The 16,346-nt window shown below is 53.1% G+C and overlaps 1 protein-coding gene across 1 annotated transcript in view; it reads right to left on the bottom strand.

Annotated features, from left to right (window-relative positions):
• The window catches only part of MDN1 (midasin AAA ATPase 1), a 2,221,312-nt gene that overhangs the window by 236,994 nt on the left and 1,967,972 nt on the right, over positions 1-16,346 (bottom strand). The window contains exon 90 of the mRNA XM_078648266.1: positions 3,381-3,533. Coding sequence (XP_078504392.1) covers positions 3,381-3,533 — 153 coding nt within the window. The remainder of the gene's footprint in view (positions 1-3,380; positions 3,534-16,346) is intronic.

Below are 16,346 nucleotides of genomic sequence, written 5' to 3'. Positions count from 1 at the left end.
GTCACTAGCCAGTGACCGGCGTGGAACCAGGAAGGAACCAGGCGTTGTCGGGTGCCAAAAGGTGAAGTCCTGAAGCTTGTCTCTTCAGCAGCGTGGACTAGGCGACGATGACGACGACCAGGAGTCACTCACGAGCTGTCCCAGGAAAGGCTCTAGTTGATGGCGGTGTCGGCTTCTTGATCGGAGCAAACAGGCCTTGGCTAATGCAAGCCACGCAGGAAACAAAGAAGGCTTCTCGCTCTAACCAGCAAGGTCAGAGGGGTTACTGCTTTTGGAAGCAGTAAGGGCCAGTCTGGAGCAACCAGACCAGCGGTGTAAAGTTGTCGTTTGGTCGCCAAGATGGCCACTAGCCAATGGACTAGTAACCGGATAGGCGCGTCGAGTGGAACAAAGCAAAAGGGCCCCACAAAGATCTCGTGAGAGCTGGAGGGCTGGTCCTTGGTGCAAATGTAGCTTGGTGGTGGGGCTTCTCAAGACCCCAAGCACAGCGGTAAGGGTGCCTCAGGTGCTGCGCAGTCAGCTTCTCGTGGACTTTTCAAGAGGTCCGGTCCCACGTCTCAGGTCGCCTCCACTCGCCTCAGCTTTGCAGGGACTGTGGATCGGGCTGTTAGATGTCTGGGAGTCTGGTTCTTGTCAGGCTCTAGGCTCTGGGCTCAGGTTCCGGCGGCGGAAAAGCAAGTCGTTGATCGCTGGATGGTACCTGTGTTCACAGGGTGGCCACTCCTTGGCCACAAGGGAGATTCTTCAGTCTTCTGAGCAGCAGAACGTCGAAGGAACAGAGTTTCTTCTTTTGTAGTCGAATTTCAGGATAATCTGCTGTCTTGGGACGCAGCTCCTACTTTTAAACCAATTCTAGGGGCTGGACTACCTACTAGGTCGCTCCTATGGGTGGGACCAGGAAGGGGGGTGGTTACACCCCCTTTCCTTTGTCCAGTTTCGCGCCAGAGCTGGGGCTGGAGTGCCCCAGCACCGGTTTGAACTGGCCTATGCACGGGGACACCTTGTGTGCCCCGCGCATGTCTGATTCTATTCAGCCCTACCTAACCAGATACACAAAATCCTGTCTGGGGTGGTGCTAGCACCTCCCAAGGCAGGAAACCCTTTGTCCAAGCCTCCCTCGCTGGAAGGACTCCCAGCAGCAGGAGGTCAGACTTGTGTCTGTGGTGGCAGCATCCACTTTGTGATGCTGAGGCTCCGTTTAACTTTAACCGGAGTTCAGGTTCTGTACATGTCGTGTCCCTCTAGAGGGGTGGAATGCTACCCCCGCCAGATTTGGCGAGGGGGTAGTATTCCAATTCGTATGACACCTTACTCGACATGTTTTGATAATGTCAAACCAGAGTTAGCATTTAACCGCGAGGTTCATAATGCACTTTAGATTATATGGTATGACACTATCAGGAAACAGCTAAAGGACATGGTTCCAAAAGCTGCAGACAGGCTCAGCTCATGCCAGAGCACCATCTCACACATAACCAAGCTCTCTGCCTCCAGGATCGATAAGGCCTTCCATAGGAGTGACTTATAGGTTACTGTGTGTCCTTGTCTATGTTAGATATAGAGATACTATACCTAAAGCAAAGGGTGATTACACCACCTTGCCCCAGCTGAGTGATCAGCCAGTTGTGTCAAATAGTAAGGCCAGGCCAGGGGTTGCACAATACGTGCTGTAGCCCCTGGTAGGCCTTGGATGCACCTATGCCCTGGGTACCTAAGGTACACTGTACAGGGGCTCACAAGGTGATCCATGTTCCAATTGGTAATGCACCTAAAGTGCATTGGCATACATTTAGAGAGAGGACAGCAGGCTGTGGGTCTGATTGGCAGGCCCACAGCCACATTAAGTCAAAAACCAGTGAAACAAAAAGCAAAAATTGGGGTGACCATAGGATAGCAGACCCTACTCTCCTACAGTCACCATAATGCTTTCAGACATGGATTCTTTCGTCAAAATGTTAGGTTCTGATCTGTGCCTCTGGCCATAGGTCAGCTGACCACAGCGGTTCAGTGTGACCCAGACTAGCTGTCCATAAGTGTCCATAAAGGTCTTGTTAAATGGTAACAGTGGCTCAGATTATGTTGATCTGGTCAAATTGACTTTGGTTTCTAGAGCAGACAAGTGAAAATCTAGCACTTCTGCTTTTTCCGAAACTACAATAAAAGAGGCACTTTCTTCCATTTCTGGACCAGATGTTGAATCCAGCTCTGTTCCTCATGAGGTATCTGAGCTCACTGGTATTTTGGAAGTCTAAGTAGAGTCTACATCAGCCTAATGAGGCAGGAGCATTTGTCCCCCTCCTCATAATCATCTGTGTTGTGATGGACTTAAGCTATGCCCTGGACTGTATTGGACATTAACCCGAATAGGGTTTTCAAGCCTCTAACAGTATTGGCAATGAGGAAATGGCCTAGATTGAAGGTCTGGCTGCACAAATACGTGTTGCACCAAAGTTATTTCATAGTGCGGCATAGACCTATTGCAGGCTGACGTGGATTCAGTTTCAAAGACTGGCGTCACAATTGAAGTTTTCACCAGACTTCGAGTGGCAGGATGCACTCAAAGTCCGGCTTGACTTTCTTGCGTTTTTTTTTTAATAATGGGAGATTCTTTGTGGGAACAGGAGTTTATGCAGGACAAATCTTATGACTCAGAATGGACTGGGGACTTGGAGAGACCCGTTTCGAACGCAAACTCTTCTAATACTCAGCATACTCAGGATTTCACCTCCCGTCCCTGGTCATATTCGGGTACATGAGGGCTCACTAATTGCACAATTTCAAGTCATGACCAGACCCCAAGCGCCATAGAAGTGGGGTTCAGTGGTCGGCATCTGCTTCCTGCAGTCATAAGGCGGTTTTAATCCTGTTGTTTTTCCTGACTGGATCATTTTCAAGTCATGGAAAACCAACAAAGTTGAAAGTGGAGCTTCGGACCTGTGTCAAAGGGAGAGAAAAAATATAACTGATGTCAGCGCTTAAATGTGGCTCATTGCCGTCACTTTCGGGTTTGTATGAAATAGCAGCAAAACTATATGGTGCTACCTACTGGCAGGACAAAGACAACATTGCTAAAACAAAACCTTTTCATCCACTTTGGTACCTGGGAACTTTCTAAAGGTAAGGAGTCTGCGCTCAGAAGTATGCATCGGAATTGGACAAGTTAAGTCCAATTAAGCTACATTGTATAATTTTGAGACTCAGAGTTTTATTTGTAGACTGCAGTGACACCGGTGAGAACTACAAGGTCAAAACATTCAGCTAGATCGACAGTCTTAATGTGCCTAATATACTTTGCTCAAACAAGGGCAACCACATTGTAAGGACCACTTCTAGGAATGCAACTCAAAAAAAGTATTTTTTCTAGAATATGTCTACTTTACCTCTTTGGCTTGGTCCTTCTCTGAAGCTTCACCGGCCAGCTCAACAGCACTCTCACTCTGCAAATTTTCTTCTGCTGTTTTGCCACTTGTTTCATGCTCCATCCTATCTAAGGACTCTGGTACATCTTCATTCTCTGCCGCCGCCTCTTCCTCCTGAATATTGCCAGACACACAAATTGGAAAATATTAAATCACACTAATGCTGGCTTTATTTATTTACTATTTTATTTATTTATTTGAAGAGTTTTATATAGCGCTGGCTAGACCCGGAGGTATCAGAGCTTAAAGCTGATGGCGCACGGTGTGACCATCTTTGTTGGCAAACCCCAAAGGCTCTCCTTCTCCATGGATTCCCTCATTATAACCCTCCAACGGTGTCCCTAATAACTCCATTGCCCCTTTCTAACATGCATTTAATCTCCTTTGAAATGCTACTCATACCAGTGTAGGCTGTCAGAGCACTATACAGCACAGACATAAGTGCATGTTATGCAAAGACGATGTGTCATGTAAGTGTGTAAACCAATGTATGTGACATGTTGCACAAGTTACTTACCTTTAGTAACAATACATCTGTATGATACATATAATAGTTATAGATTCCTTACCTTAGAATTGGCCCTAGGCATCAGACTGGATGTGGAGAATGTGTTTTCTTCTCAGCAGTACCCCTGCACGTCGGTAGGTGGCATTGGTCGACTCCCCATTCGTCGTTGTGGTCGCCGGAATGACGTTGCGGTATCTACTTAGATGCCGTCCCGTCTGCGCTGACGTCGTACGAGTTGCTTACCTCCAGTAACGATGTATCTGGTAGAGACGATTCTAGCCGCAGATTCCTTAACGTAGAATAGATACCCTAGAAATATCCCCAGGCGTGAAACTGGATCCGGAAAACTTTTCTGCCACAGCACTCCTGCACGCCGGGGGGACGGCACCCAGTGACTCCACCCTGACGTCGTCCGCGTTCGTGACGTCAGCGAGGATACACAAGTGCCACCCCTGCGCACCTACGGCAGATTTCTTCGGAGAACTTTCCGCGCCACAACACGGAGCCATCCCAAACAAAACTGTGAGAATACAGAATACTTGAACAGTTAGCGAAAACCCAGCTATACAGAAGGGAAAGAAACAATAGTGAGGAACAGCATCATCCAGAATAGTGCGAGGTACTAAGGCACCATGTCACTGAATTAAAGAATGGAGCGTAGCAACTGTAAGCAAGTCTGTAACCAACATAACAGCCTCTCTAGAGGCAGAAGGCATGTGAAAAAGGGCACAACAGATGAAGAAGTGTGCACCCATCGCCCGGAACCAAGAAGGATTTCAAGAAAGAATGGAAGAGCAGTGACAAGTCATCTCCCAACCACATCAGCAGGGAGGGGGGATCTCTTAAAAGAACCGAGGGGTGAGACCCAGTCAGGAGACCTCAACCCCAAGGACTGTAAGAGTCAGAAGTGCAAGCAAACACAAGGAAGCAGTGCACAACCCTACATTGGAGACCAAATGCATGGGCGCAAAAACACCCAGGCATTCACCCACTAATCACCAGAAGGGAAAGAATGGAACAGCCACAACAACAACAACAAGGCAAGCATTCCCCTAGGGAGTAACAAAAAAGGGGACACCCACAGAGGACCGCCGCCCTGAAGCAGGCAAGTACAGAAGACCGAGAGGGGCCCTCGCAGAAACGGGGAGGAAGGGCGGGTCGTGAAGGAATCTGCGGCTAGGATAGTCTCTACAGATACATCATTACCGGAGGTAAGTAACTGGTACATCTGATAGAGACTACTAGCCGCAGATTCGTTAACGTAGAATAGATACCCTAGCCATACCCAAGGGGGACGAGGGTTCTGCGAGAGGACCTCACCAGCTCATAGGAGCACAAGACCCCCAACAGGGAACCAGTCACGGGGACAGGGAAAAATAACCCAGTCCTCTGTAACAGGGGAGGAGTCACAGGCTCTACGCGGAAGAGAACCTTAGCCTCGTGGACAAACACCTGCCCCAAGGGGATGTGTTAGAACGACAAAGAGGCCATCAAGCCTTCAACAATAGGAGAAAACAAGGCAATACGAAGGAGGCCAGAACACCCCAAACACAGTTAACGTACCAGGAACCTCCACCGGAAGCCCCAAGGGCACAGGCAACACAAAGGAGTCCCTAGGGAGAAGAGCTACACACAGACTCCAAGGAGAAGAGGCAGAAACACGTCAAAGTCCTCCATCGGGAAACGTACCCAGTGCAGAGGGCAGCCGAGCCCGTCACAGTTCGAAGTCAACAGACAAGACAGAACAGCACACCAGCCATAAGATGGAAAAAGAAGAACGCAACACTGACAATGATACCACAGGGCAAGAAGCAGGTGCGCCAGGGCCCACTCCAAGGCTACTGGCCATAGAACAGAAGAGCAGGTGGGGCAGCCGCTGACAAGCATCACGAAATTAAATGCCCAGACCATGTCAAGCTCAGAAGGGGGAAGGCTGCAAAACATCTGGAACAACCCGCTTCGGACAGAACCGATCCACGAAGAAGTGCGATCAGCTATAAGATAAGAAAAAAGTAGGACGGACCAGCCGGACACACAGGAAAACTATTCCCGCAGAAACACCAGAGGATCAGAGCAAAAAGGCAGGTGAAGGCCAAAAACACCGCAGCACAACACCGTAGATGGCCAAGCCATGTATCGTAACGCAGTAACACCAAGAGGGGCAAGGAACTTGCAAGGGGGAGCCCACACCCTCCAAGCTTAAGACAGGGCTACACAATAGCTACATGTACCCCACATAGGGTAGTAAACGTCCCAAGGAAACATGGGAACCACACTTAGGGGAAAAACAATCCTGCATCAGAGGACACGACCATAAATCTGCGGCAGAAACCACAGAAGGCTTAGTAATCAGCCAAAAACACTTCCTCACCAAAAAAGGGGCTGAACCAGTAGCCAACGGAAGAAAGGGGGCCAACCAAGGAGCCCGAGGGCACTGTACCCTCACAGAAAGTGTAACAGCCACTCCAAAACCCAAAAGAAGAAGCAAGTGGGATAACACCTCCCACTATGACCCAGATGATCAGTAAAACAACCTACTGAGGAGGATGGAGCCCCGCAAGAAGACATTGAATGGCAGAGTCTGCATGAGTATTAAACAGCTGGACCGCGTCAAAAGGGAGGTCGACCAGATGCTCTCTAATATGTTAAGGAAATACAGCATTGCATAGCCAAGCATGGCGACGGAGAGCCAAATAAGTGGCCATAGTACGGCCAAGGACATCGGTAACATCCAAAGCCGCACGAAGAATAAACTCCCTACCATCCAACAAACGGCCCCACAGATCAGCACGGGCACCCTCATGAGAGACATGAGAAAGAAGGGTCTCCACAGAATCCCACAGGCTGGAAGAAGCCCTGGTCAACACACACAAAGTCTAAAGTGCCCGCAAGGCAGCACTGGAAGAAGCGTAGACATTACGTCCCCATGAATCTAACCACCGGGCCTCCCGAGTCGGAGGAAACAACACCACAGGCAAACATGGTAAGGCATTTCGCAATAGAGCGCCTTGAGTAGAAGGGTGAAAAGAAAGACAGACCGAGTCGTGCGGAGCAGGACGATGGCGATGTAGTAGTGCCTGAGGCACCGGATCGCCTCTGGCAGGGCGTCCCCATGGCCCATAAGAGAATTATGGAGTGACGCTTAAAAAGGAAGGAACAACTCCTGTCCACCAGAGCCCTAGTGGAGAATCTCCAAGAGGTTGTCTGCAGGATATGGAGTGACCGGTTAACCCATCCTCAGAATACCAATAGCCGTGGAAATAGCCCTAAGAAAGGCAACACTGGCCTCAGTAGGGCGCCGCGGAGGGGAAAGTAATTCCTCCGTGGGTGACAGTTGCAGACTCAGCCGCCCATCCCAAAGTCCAGGGAGGAGGGGTCATCCCGGGATTAGAGGAGGATCCACAGAGAAATGGGGAACCTGAGGGGGCCCCAGGGGAGGTCGGAGAGGCCGGTGGAGAAGCCAGCTGCGAGCCACGGAAAGAAGAGTTCGAGGATTTAAGCCGTGGAAACGGCGAAGAGCCTTCCCCTGGAAGATTTATTTATTTATTTAGTGTATTTTGGTATCGCGCACAGCTACCCCAACAGGGTGTCCCGGCGCTCCTGTGTGATTGCATACAGCCTGGTGATTTTAAATGAGACCGAGGTCGATCAGCAGAACAAATAAGTTTTGAGGGCTCTCCGAAAAGGTTGTTCCTCCTTGATCAACCGGATAGCAATAGGAAGTTTATTCGAGAGGGCCGCAGTCAATATGCCGGTGAAAATGCAACAACACGGCGCCCTGTCTCCGGGGAGGAACACACCAACAGATGGCAGACCTCTGGAGAAGAAGGGACCTCAGGAGACGAATCCCGAACCAGACGCTGCTCCGTGGAGTCCGCCATCGGCGCCCGATCGTCGTTGAATGGCGACGGAGGAGGCCTCCGTGGCGCAGGCCAGACTCCTGTCACCACCAGCTCTCCAGGAGAATGCGGTGAGGCAGACGCCGGAACGGCGAAGGCGCTGCACCGAAAAGGCGCCGGCTCGATCTCAGACAGTGCAGCCGCCCACGTCGAGGACCGAGATGGTCTCGGGAAGGCACCTCAGGTCCCGGCCTCCACCCGCGACTCCACCGGAGCCAAGGAGGAAGGCGGCTCAACCCCTTGTGAGGCAGCCGCCTGCTCAAAGGGTCAAGGGGGACTCGGGGACAAGCCCGGAGTCCCGGCGATCACCTGCGACATTACAGGAAGCCCTGTAGGGATTTGCGGCGAGGCAGGGACGCTAGGCGCCGAGGAGGGGAGCCCCGAAGGACTACACCTGATGACGCCACTCTCCTACGACCTGAAGCCGAAACTTTCGGCGCCAGGGTCGGAGCCGCCGGCGACTCCGCCGAAGTCCCCGCGCAAGGCAAGAGATCCGCAGACGTCACAGGAGGTGGAGAAAGGGCCAAAGAAGCCTGCAGCGCCGGCTGTCATTTGGGCCCCAGTCCCCACCGTGCCAGAAACAGCGGGTAGGGAGGCGACAGGCGGGAGCCTGTCCCAGCGCCCACCGCGGAAGGAGGACAGGGCCTCGGAGAACAAATGAAGGGCCTACCAGCCAGTGAGTCTCACACAAAGGGCCGCGGCGACAGGCGATTCTGCAGAAGAAACCGGCAGCTCCTTGCCTCCGATGTATCGAACGGACGTTGTGACGACACCGACCTGCGCACCAACAGCAACTTCATCCGGCGCTCCTTAGGCTTAAGGTGTTGGCAGGCGTCGCAGCTCTCCGAGTCGTGGTGCTCACCCAGGCACCACATGCAAATCAGGTGAGGGTCCGTCGCCGACATGGGACGTGCACAGGATGTACACGTCTTAAAGCCCGAAGGTATTCGCACACTATTCCACGTAACGCCAAAGTGTGAAAAGGAAGGGAAGGGGTGAAAACAAAATCCGGATCACCGTTGCATGTGGAAAGAGAAAAAACTGACGTAGGCGCGCCGGGGTGGGACTTGTGTACCTCCGCTGACGTCAGGAACACGGACGGCATCAGGGCAGAGTCACGGCGTGCAGGAGTGCTGCGGCAGAAAAGTTTTCCGTATCCAGTCTCACGCCTGGGGATAATTCTAGGGTATCTATTCTACGTTAAGGAATCTGCGGCTAGTAGTCGCTATCAGTTTTTTACATGACATTCCACACCAGAAGCGCAGAGCCATGCAAGACACTAACCACTGGTTCACAAGACTAGGGCCCTGAAAGGGAGTCCCTAACTCTAGAAGTCAGTTCGCAGAATGGGGAGGATGGGTAGGGCGTGAAGGAATCTATAACCACAAACTAAAACAGTCACTTGGGGCGATAGACGCTTCTTAGTGGCAGCTCCCAGATTGTGGAATTCTCTACCTGCAGCCATCAAGGATAGCCCGTCCTTGATGCAATTTCGCAGAAAAATAAAGACCTGGCTGTTTGATCAAGATTAGCTACCGATTCAGTCTCTGGGAACCTCATGCACAGTATCTAGCGCCGAGACGCCTACGGGCATTTGTTCGCGCTGTATAAATTGCAAAAATAAATAAATAAATAAATATAACTAATATGTGTCTCTTACAGATATATCGTTACCGAAGGTAAGTAACTTGTTCATCTGAAAGAGACTATTAATTATAATTTCCTGACCTTAAAATAAATACAGCAGCAATACCAACCCCGGATGTGGGTCTGCGAACCAAGTTCACACCAGAAAGTCTTAGAGAGCTGAATGGCCAAAGAAACCGTCTCTCTGTCCAGGCAGCAGTGTTTGGTAAACGTGTCCAATGAAGCCCACGTAGCTGCCTGGCAGATGTCATAAAGGGGACTTCACATCCCAAAGCAGTAGTAGATGCCGTAGCCCTGGTGGATTGGGCACGCAACCCCACAGGAGGTTCTTTTTTCGCTAAGGAATAGCAGATTTTGATGCAAAGAACGACCCATCGAGAGATGGTTCATGTTTGCACAGCCCGACCTTTCTTGGTGCCCACATAGCCAACAAAGAGCTGGTCATCCACCCGGAATTGTTTTGCACGATCCAGATAGAATGAAAGCGCGCATTTTGGATCCAGATGGTGGAGCCTCTACTCTTCTTTAGAAGGGGGCGGGAAGAAGGTGGGTAAAGTGATGGTTTATCCTATGAGGAAAGAGGTAAGCACTCTGGGAAGAAAAGAAGGCCTAGTAACTTTGGTGGCGAATAGATCTAACCAAGGCTCTCACCACTGCTGAAAGAGACCTTGCGCCACCTTTGAGTGAGGACCCCACTCGTGATCCATCATGCACCGGCGGCTGAGTTTGTTCGCCCTAGCGTTCAGGGAACCTGCCAGGTGTTGAACCACCAGGGATATGCCCTGATGTTCCAGCCATGTCCAAAGGCAAAGAGCCTCTTGACATAGGGTCCATGACCCCACCCACCCTGTTTGTTGCAGAACCACATGGCGGTGGTATTGTAGGTGAACACCTGCACTACTCTTCCTTTGACAGAGGGAAGAAATGCCTTCAGTGCAAGACGAATCACCCAGAGCTCCAAAAGGTTGATGTGGAACCTGGACTCCGCCAGAGACCAAAGGCCTCTGACTTCCACCTACCCCATGTGGCTGCCCCACCCCAGAAGTGATGCATCTGTCACTACTGTGAACTCTGGTTGGGGAATGGAGAGGGATCTGCTATTGACCACATTCCTGGTTCCTTAGCCATCACTGCAATTGGTGTGCAGCGCCCTCCGAGATCTGGTCACAATCAGAACGATCCCCATGATGCTGTGCCCACTGGAACTTCAGGTCCCACTGCAGAGCCTGCATTTGCCATTTGGCATGATCCACCAACAGGATGCAGGAGGCCATGAGACCCAGCAGCCTCAGGGTCATTCTGACCGAAACCCGGCATAGAGGCTGAAAGATAGGAATCAGAGCCCGAAAATCCCAGACTCGCTGTTCGGGAGGATAAGCCCGACACTGTGCTGTGTCCAGAACCACCCCGATGAAAAGGAGCTTCTGGGAGGGAATCAGGTGTGACTTCGGCACATTGATAGTGAACCCCAGCGAATGCAGGAGGTCCGCCGTAGTCTGGAGACGATTTTGGGGAAGACTGGAACCCCTGATCTGCACAGATGAGCTGCAACAACCGCCATCACTTTCGTAAACACCCGAGGGGCGCTGGTAAGGCCAAAGGGGAGCACGGTGAACTGAAAATGCTTGTGGCCTACCATGAACCGTAGGTAACGCTGGTGAGCAGGCAGGACGTGGATGAGAATATAGGTGTCCTTCAAGTCCAACGCTATCATCCAGTTGCCAGGGTTGAGGGCAGACAGAACCTGAGCCAATGTCAACATTTTGAACTTCTCCTTATGGAGGAAGCGGTTGACGTCCCTGAGATCCAAGCTAGGACGCAGGTCTTTGTCCTTCTTGGGTACCAGGAAGTAGTGGGAATAACAACAAAGACCTACTTTTGGCACAGGGACTTGCTCGATGGCTCACTTAGCCAAGAGAGCCGCAACTTCCTGACGCAGAAGGGCCAAGTGATCCTCCAACATGCGAAGAAAAGCAGGAGGCATGGGGGGAGGGGTACTCCCAAAGGGGAGGGAGTAGCCCGTTCGGACTATCTGCAAAACTCACCTGTCCGACGTGATGTGCCAGTGGGGGAGGTCATGGCAAATGCTGTCACCAACTGGTGGCCCTGAAAAGTAGAACTAGGAAGGTTTGGAGGCTGCTGCAGAGGGGGTGCTGGTTGAATTTGCCTGCCCGCTGGCCCCCAGACCCACGACGCTGGCTCCCACGTCCCCGGCCACGCAGAGGCTCAGCAGCTTGCACAGGCCTGTGGCTCTGGGCGGAACGTAGTGGGGCACCCCTTGCGTAGCCATGAAAGGGGCGAAAACCGGACTGCGCAGGGTGAGAGGTGGTAGCGAGGCCCAAAGATCTGGCCATAGTCATAGAATTCTTAAAGCATTCAAGCGCGTTGTTCCCTTTGTCGCCAAACAACCAACGGACATCAAAAGGTATGTCCAAAAGAATTGAATGGACATCCCTCGAAAAGCCAGTGGACCTCAGCCAGGAGTTGAAATCGTCCTGCTTAGCGACTCAGTGGTGTCCAGCAAACATCATATGGCGAACGTCGCTGCATTGCTACCTTCAGAAACTGCACAGGAGAGCATGGCCAGGGCCTCCTCCGGGCACAGTGGCACCATATGGGCGGCCGTGTCCCACACAGAGTGATTGTAACGGCGCAAGAGACATGCAGTGTTCAGCGACTGCAGTCCTAAGGTGGTGGAAGAAATCATCTATCCACAGGATCCCCTGTGCTGGGTTTGGATCAAGTGCCCAGAAGGATGTCCGTGAGGGCCTCATTGAACGGCAGCAGGGGCTGAGAAGAGGCCGCTGCTGTTTGAAGAACCTCGGTCAGGAGGTTAGTCCTGACCGCCACCATAGGATGCTCAAGGTTCAAGGTCTCAGTCGCACCTACGCAACACCACAGCGAAAGAGGCTCCCTCCTCCGTAGCCACAGTAGGGGGGAGAAAGCATGCCAAGATATGGAGAAGTGTCCAGATCACTGGCCTAACCCAACTCCTCTGCCAGAGGGTCCACAGACCCCTCCCAGTCCTCCTCACCCTTCTCTGGTTGCCACTCAGGGCGATAGGGAACACCAGGGTATAACAGAGGTACAAAAGTACTGGTCTGCACCTGTACCGGCATCTGTTGACGCCGGTCCGGCTCAGTCTCCATGTCGAGGGGGATGCTGAGTTAGATGTCGGTTGGAGAGACAACCGGCGTTGGAGGGGGCAGAGGTGTAGCCAATGGATTTGGCGCCAAATGATGTGTCGTAAGGGCGACCGGTGCGGATCCAGATCCAGTCCTGGCTACCTGGGGGCCCTGCGGTGCGTCAGGGCCAAAGCCACCAGCATGGAAGGCCTAGAACCCCCAGCCGAGTCCGAGGGGCCTGAAGGTGAAGTCGGGCTGCACATAGATGGAGTGGAGGGCTTCGTAAAAAATACGAAGTTGGGCAGGGGTCACTCTGTCTCCCGGGAAGGGAGAGAAGCTCGGAGCCGACCCAACAGGCTCCGCGGGGGGAGCCGGACAACTTCCTTCCGCATCCCACGTTGCACCTGCCGACGGACAGGGAGAATGTGAAGAGCGACGATGCTTCTTCGCCTTCTTTTTTTGCTTCAACTAACCCAAAGACTTCGACGAGGAGTGATTGTGGTGATTCCGCAACCGGTCCCGCAACCTCACTCTCAACCGGGACCGCGAGCGGCACGAAGCTAACTGCCAGGCCTCCAGAAGCTTTTGAGACCACTCGAGCCAAGACTTCAGATTCATGGCTCGACAGTCGGAGCACGACTTCGGGTCGTGGTCACGGTACAAGCACTACAGACGCAGAAGGTGCAGATCCGTAACAGACATCACCTTGTGACAAGAGCCACAAGGTTTGAAGCCAGTTCGCCAATGTGACATCCCTGTGCACCACTACTCAAAAAATATGTCGACAAAAGTAAACAAGCATTTGCAATGCCATAGGTCTCGCATTAGGAAAGTGTGAGCTATTGGTATTGTAAATGGCACATCGTTTTAATATGTGTTGGCTTTGAAAATATATAAATTAATAGCATCGTTATTCACAAAGCCAATAGCTTACACTTTCCTAATGCGAGTCCTATTGGCTAAGGCAATGCTTGTTGGTAGCAAGCAAGGACTATTATATTCCTTAGCTGTTGTGGTGATGAGTGATGATGTGGTTGGGCTGAGTGAAGTGGTGGTGTCCCCGAGTAATGTGGTGGTGTCCCAGAGTGATGTGGAGGTGTCCCAGAGTGATGTGGAGGTGTCCCAGAGTGATGTGGTGGTGTCCCCGAGTGATGTGGTGGTGTCCCCGAGTGATGTGGTGGTGTCCCCGAGTGATGTGGTGGTGTTCTCGAGTGATGTGGTGGTGTCCCCGAGTGATTTGGTGGTCTTCCCGAGTGATGTGGTGGTGTTCCCGAGTGATGTGGTGGTGTATTAGAGTGATGTGGTGGTGTATTAGAGTGATGTGGTGGTGTATTAGAGTGATGTGGTGGTGTATTAGAGTGATGTGGTGGTGTATTAGAGTGATGTGGTGGTGTATTAGAGTGATGTGGTGGTGTATTAGAGTGATGTGGTGGTGTTCCCGAGTGATGTGGTGGTGTTCCCGAGTGTTAGAAGGGGCAATCTCCGAGGGCCAGGCTGTGCTCACCCAGACACCCCAAGATCCACCTCTCCCACAGACTTTGCAGAGTTTTGATTGTGAGGTCCTCACTGGGGAGGACTTTGGGTCTGGGATCGTACACACTGAACTCACACCACACTACGAACAGACACTACACCGTGGGATTTTAGGAACAAGTTCTTTATATAAGCCAATAACGGAGGAAGCACTCTTATATACACAGTGGCCACAGGACCACAAAGTCTCTGAGGATTCGGGAAGGGGGAAGCGGGACAGTCTTTTAGTCTCTGGGTCAGTACGAGGCGTACCCCACGCACAGCTCTCAATCCTCGAGCCGGGGGGTACGGGATGGTGGTCGTACTGGCTGCCTCACCTTCGTCGAGTCGGCTCCGTCGTGATGGTGGTCTCGATGGTCCGGCCGGACCAGAGTACTCCTCGAGCCGCGACGAGGTCAGCAGGGCTCGATCGGGAGAGGTTCGTGAGAGCCGCGACAGCGTCAGCAGGGCTCGGACGGTCTTAGAGTTCAGCTCGAGCCGCGACAGCGTCAGCAGGGCTCCGATGGTCTTAGAGGTCGAGCCGCGACAGCGTCAGCAGGGCTCCGGTGGTCTTAGAGATCGAGCCGCGACAGCGTCCGCAGGGCTCCGGTGGTCTTAGAGATCGAGCCGCGACAGCGTCAGCAGGGCTCCGATGGTCTTAGAGGTCGAGCCGCGACAGCGTCCGCAGGGCTCCGGTGGTCTTAGAGATCGAGCCGCGACAGCGTCAGCAGGGCTCCGACGGTTCAGTTCCTTAAGGCGAAGAAGGAGCCGCGACAGCGTCAGCAGGGCTCAGAGGTTCCAGGCGAGTCTTCTCAGGGTCAGCCGCAATCAGATCAGCAGGCTTCAGGTCCAAGATACAACTGCCCGCTAGTTGTCGGGCGGGCCCAGTTATAGTCCTTTGGCTCTTTGATCTCCGAACCCTCGCAGGCAAAGGTCTCCTGCCCGGGGGGCTGGTCGTTGGCGAGGTCCGGCGGTTGGCTCTTTGATCCCTTTGAAAGATGGGTCCGGGAATTCCCAGACGCCCAGCGGGTCTGGAGCAAGCCCTCGGGGAGGCCAGAGGGGTGATTGAACCTGGCCCACAGGGGAGGGCCCAAGGTGTGACAGAAACCAGTCCCTCAGGGGAAGCCGGAGGTGCCATCGAAACTCCCTGGCTTATCTCATTCGGGAGCCCTTTACCCCCCAGCCGGGACTGGCGCGCCTTTGGAGTCTGGGTTTCGCTGGGGCCGGGGTCACGCTAGGCCCAGGGAGACAGGGATGTCGGGAAGGGAAGATGGCGTCCAGGCCTTGTGGGGCAGGCATGGTTAGGCGCTCGGAGCCGGGCGAGGAGCGGGAAGGGCAGGCCTGGTCAGGGTTCTCGGGGGATCTAGGCGTCACTGCGTAGGACGACCAGGCTCGGTTTGCAGGCTACACTAACGGGGTGGCTGCGCAGGGGACTCGGGGTACAGGCCTACGCTCACAGGGAGTGGAGGGACAGAGATGAACCACGCCACGAGGCCGGGTCCAACACCGAGTGATGTGGTGGTGTCCCGGAGTGATGTGGTGGTGTCCCCGAGTGATGTGGTGGTGTCCCCGAGTGATGTGGTGGTGTCCCCGAGTGATGTGGTGGTGTCCCCGAGTGATGTGGTGGTGTCCCCGAGTGATGTGGTGGTGCCCCCGAGTGATGTGGTGGTGCCCCCGAGTGATGTGGTGGTGTCCCCGAGTGATGTGGTGGTGTCCCCGAGTGATGTGGTGGTGTCCCCGAGTGATGTGGTGGTGTCCCCGAGTGATGTGGTGGTGTCCCCGAGTGATGTGGTGGTGTCCCCGAGTGATGTGGTGGTGTCCCCGAGTGATGTGGTGGTGTCCCCGAGTGATGTGGTGGTGTCCCCGAGTGATGTGGTGGTGTCCCCGAGTGATGTGGTGGTGCCCCGAGTGATGTGGTGGTGTCCCCGAGTGATGTGGTGGTGTCCCCGAGTGATGTGGTGGTGTCCCCGAGTGATGTGGTGGTGTCCCCGAGTGATGTGGTGGTGTCCCCGAGTGATGTGGTGGTGTCCCCGAGTGATGTGGTGGTGTCCCCGAGTGATGTGGTGGTGTCCCCGAGTGATGTGGTGGTGTCCCCGAGTGATGTGGTGGTGTCCCCGAGTGATGTGGTGGTGCCCCGAGTGATGTGGTGGTGCCCCTGAGTGATACACAAGTTACTTACCTTCGTTAACGATATATCCATAAGAAACAGTAGTTAGTATTAGATTCCTTACCTTAG

The sequence above is a fragment of the Lissotriton helveticus genome, chromosome 6, assembly GCF_964261635.1.
Source record: "Lissotriton helveticus chromosome 6, aLisHel1.1, whole genome shotgun sequence".
In the NCBI taxonomy this organism is placed as follows: domain Eukaryota; kingdom Metazoa; phylum Chordata; class Amphibia; order Caudata; family Salamandridae; genus Lissotriton; species Lissotriton helveticus.
Note: the sequence above shows the minus strand (reverse complement) of the source record. Positions and strands in the feature narration are given on the sequence as shown.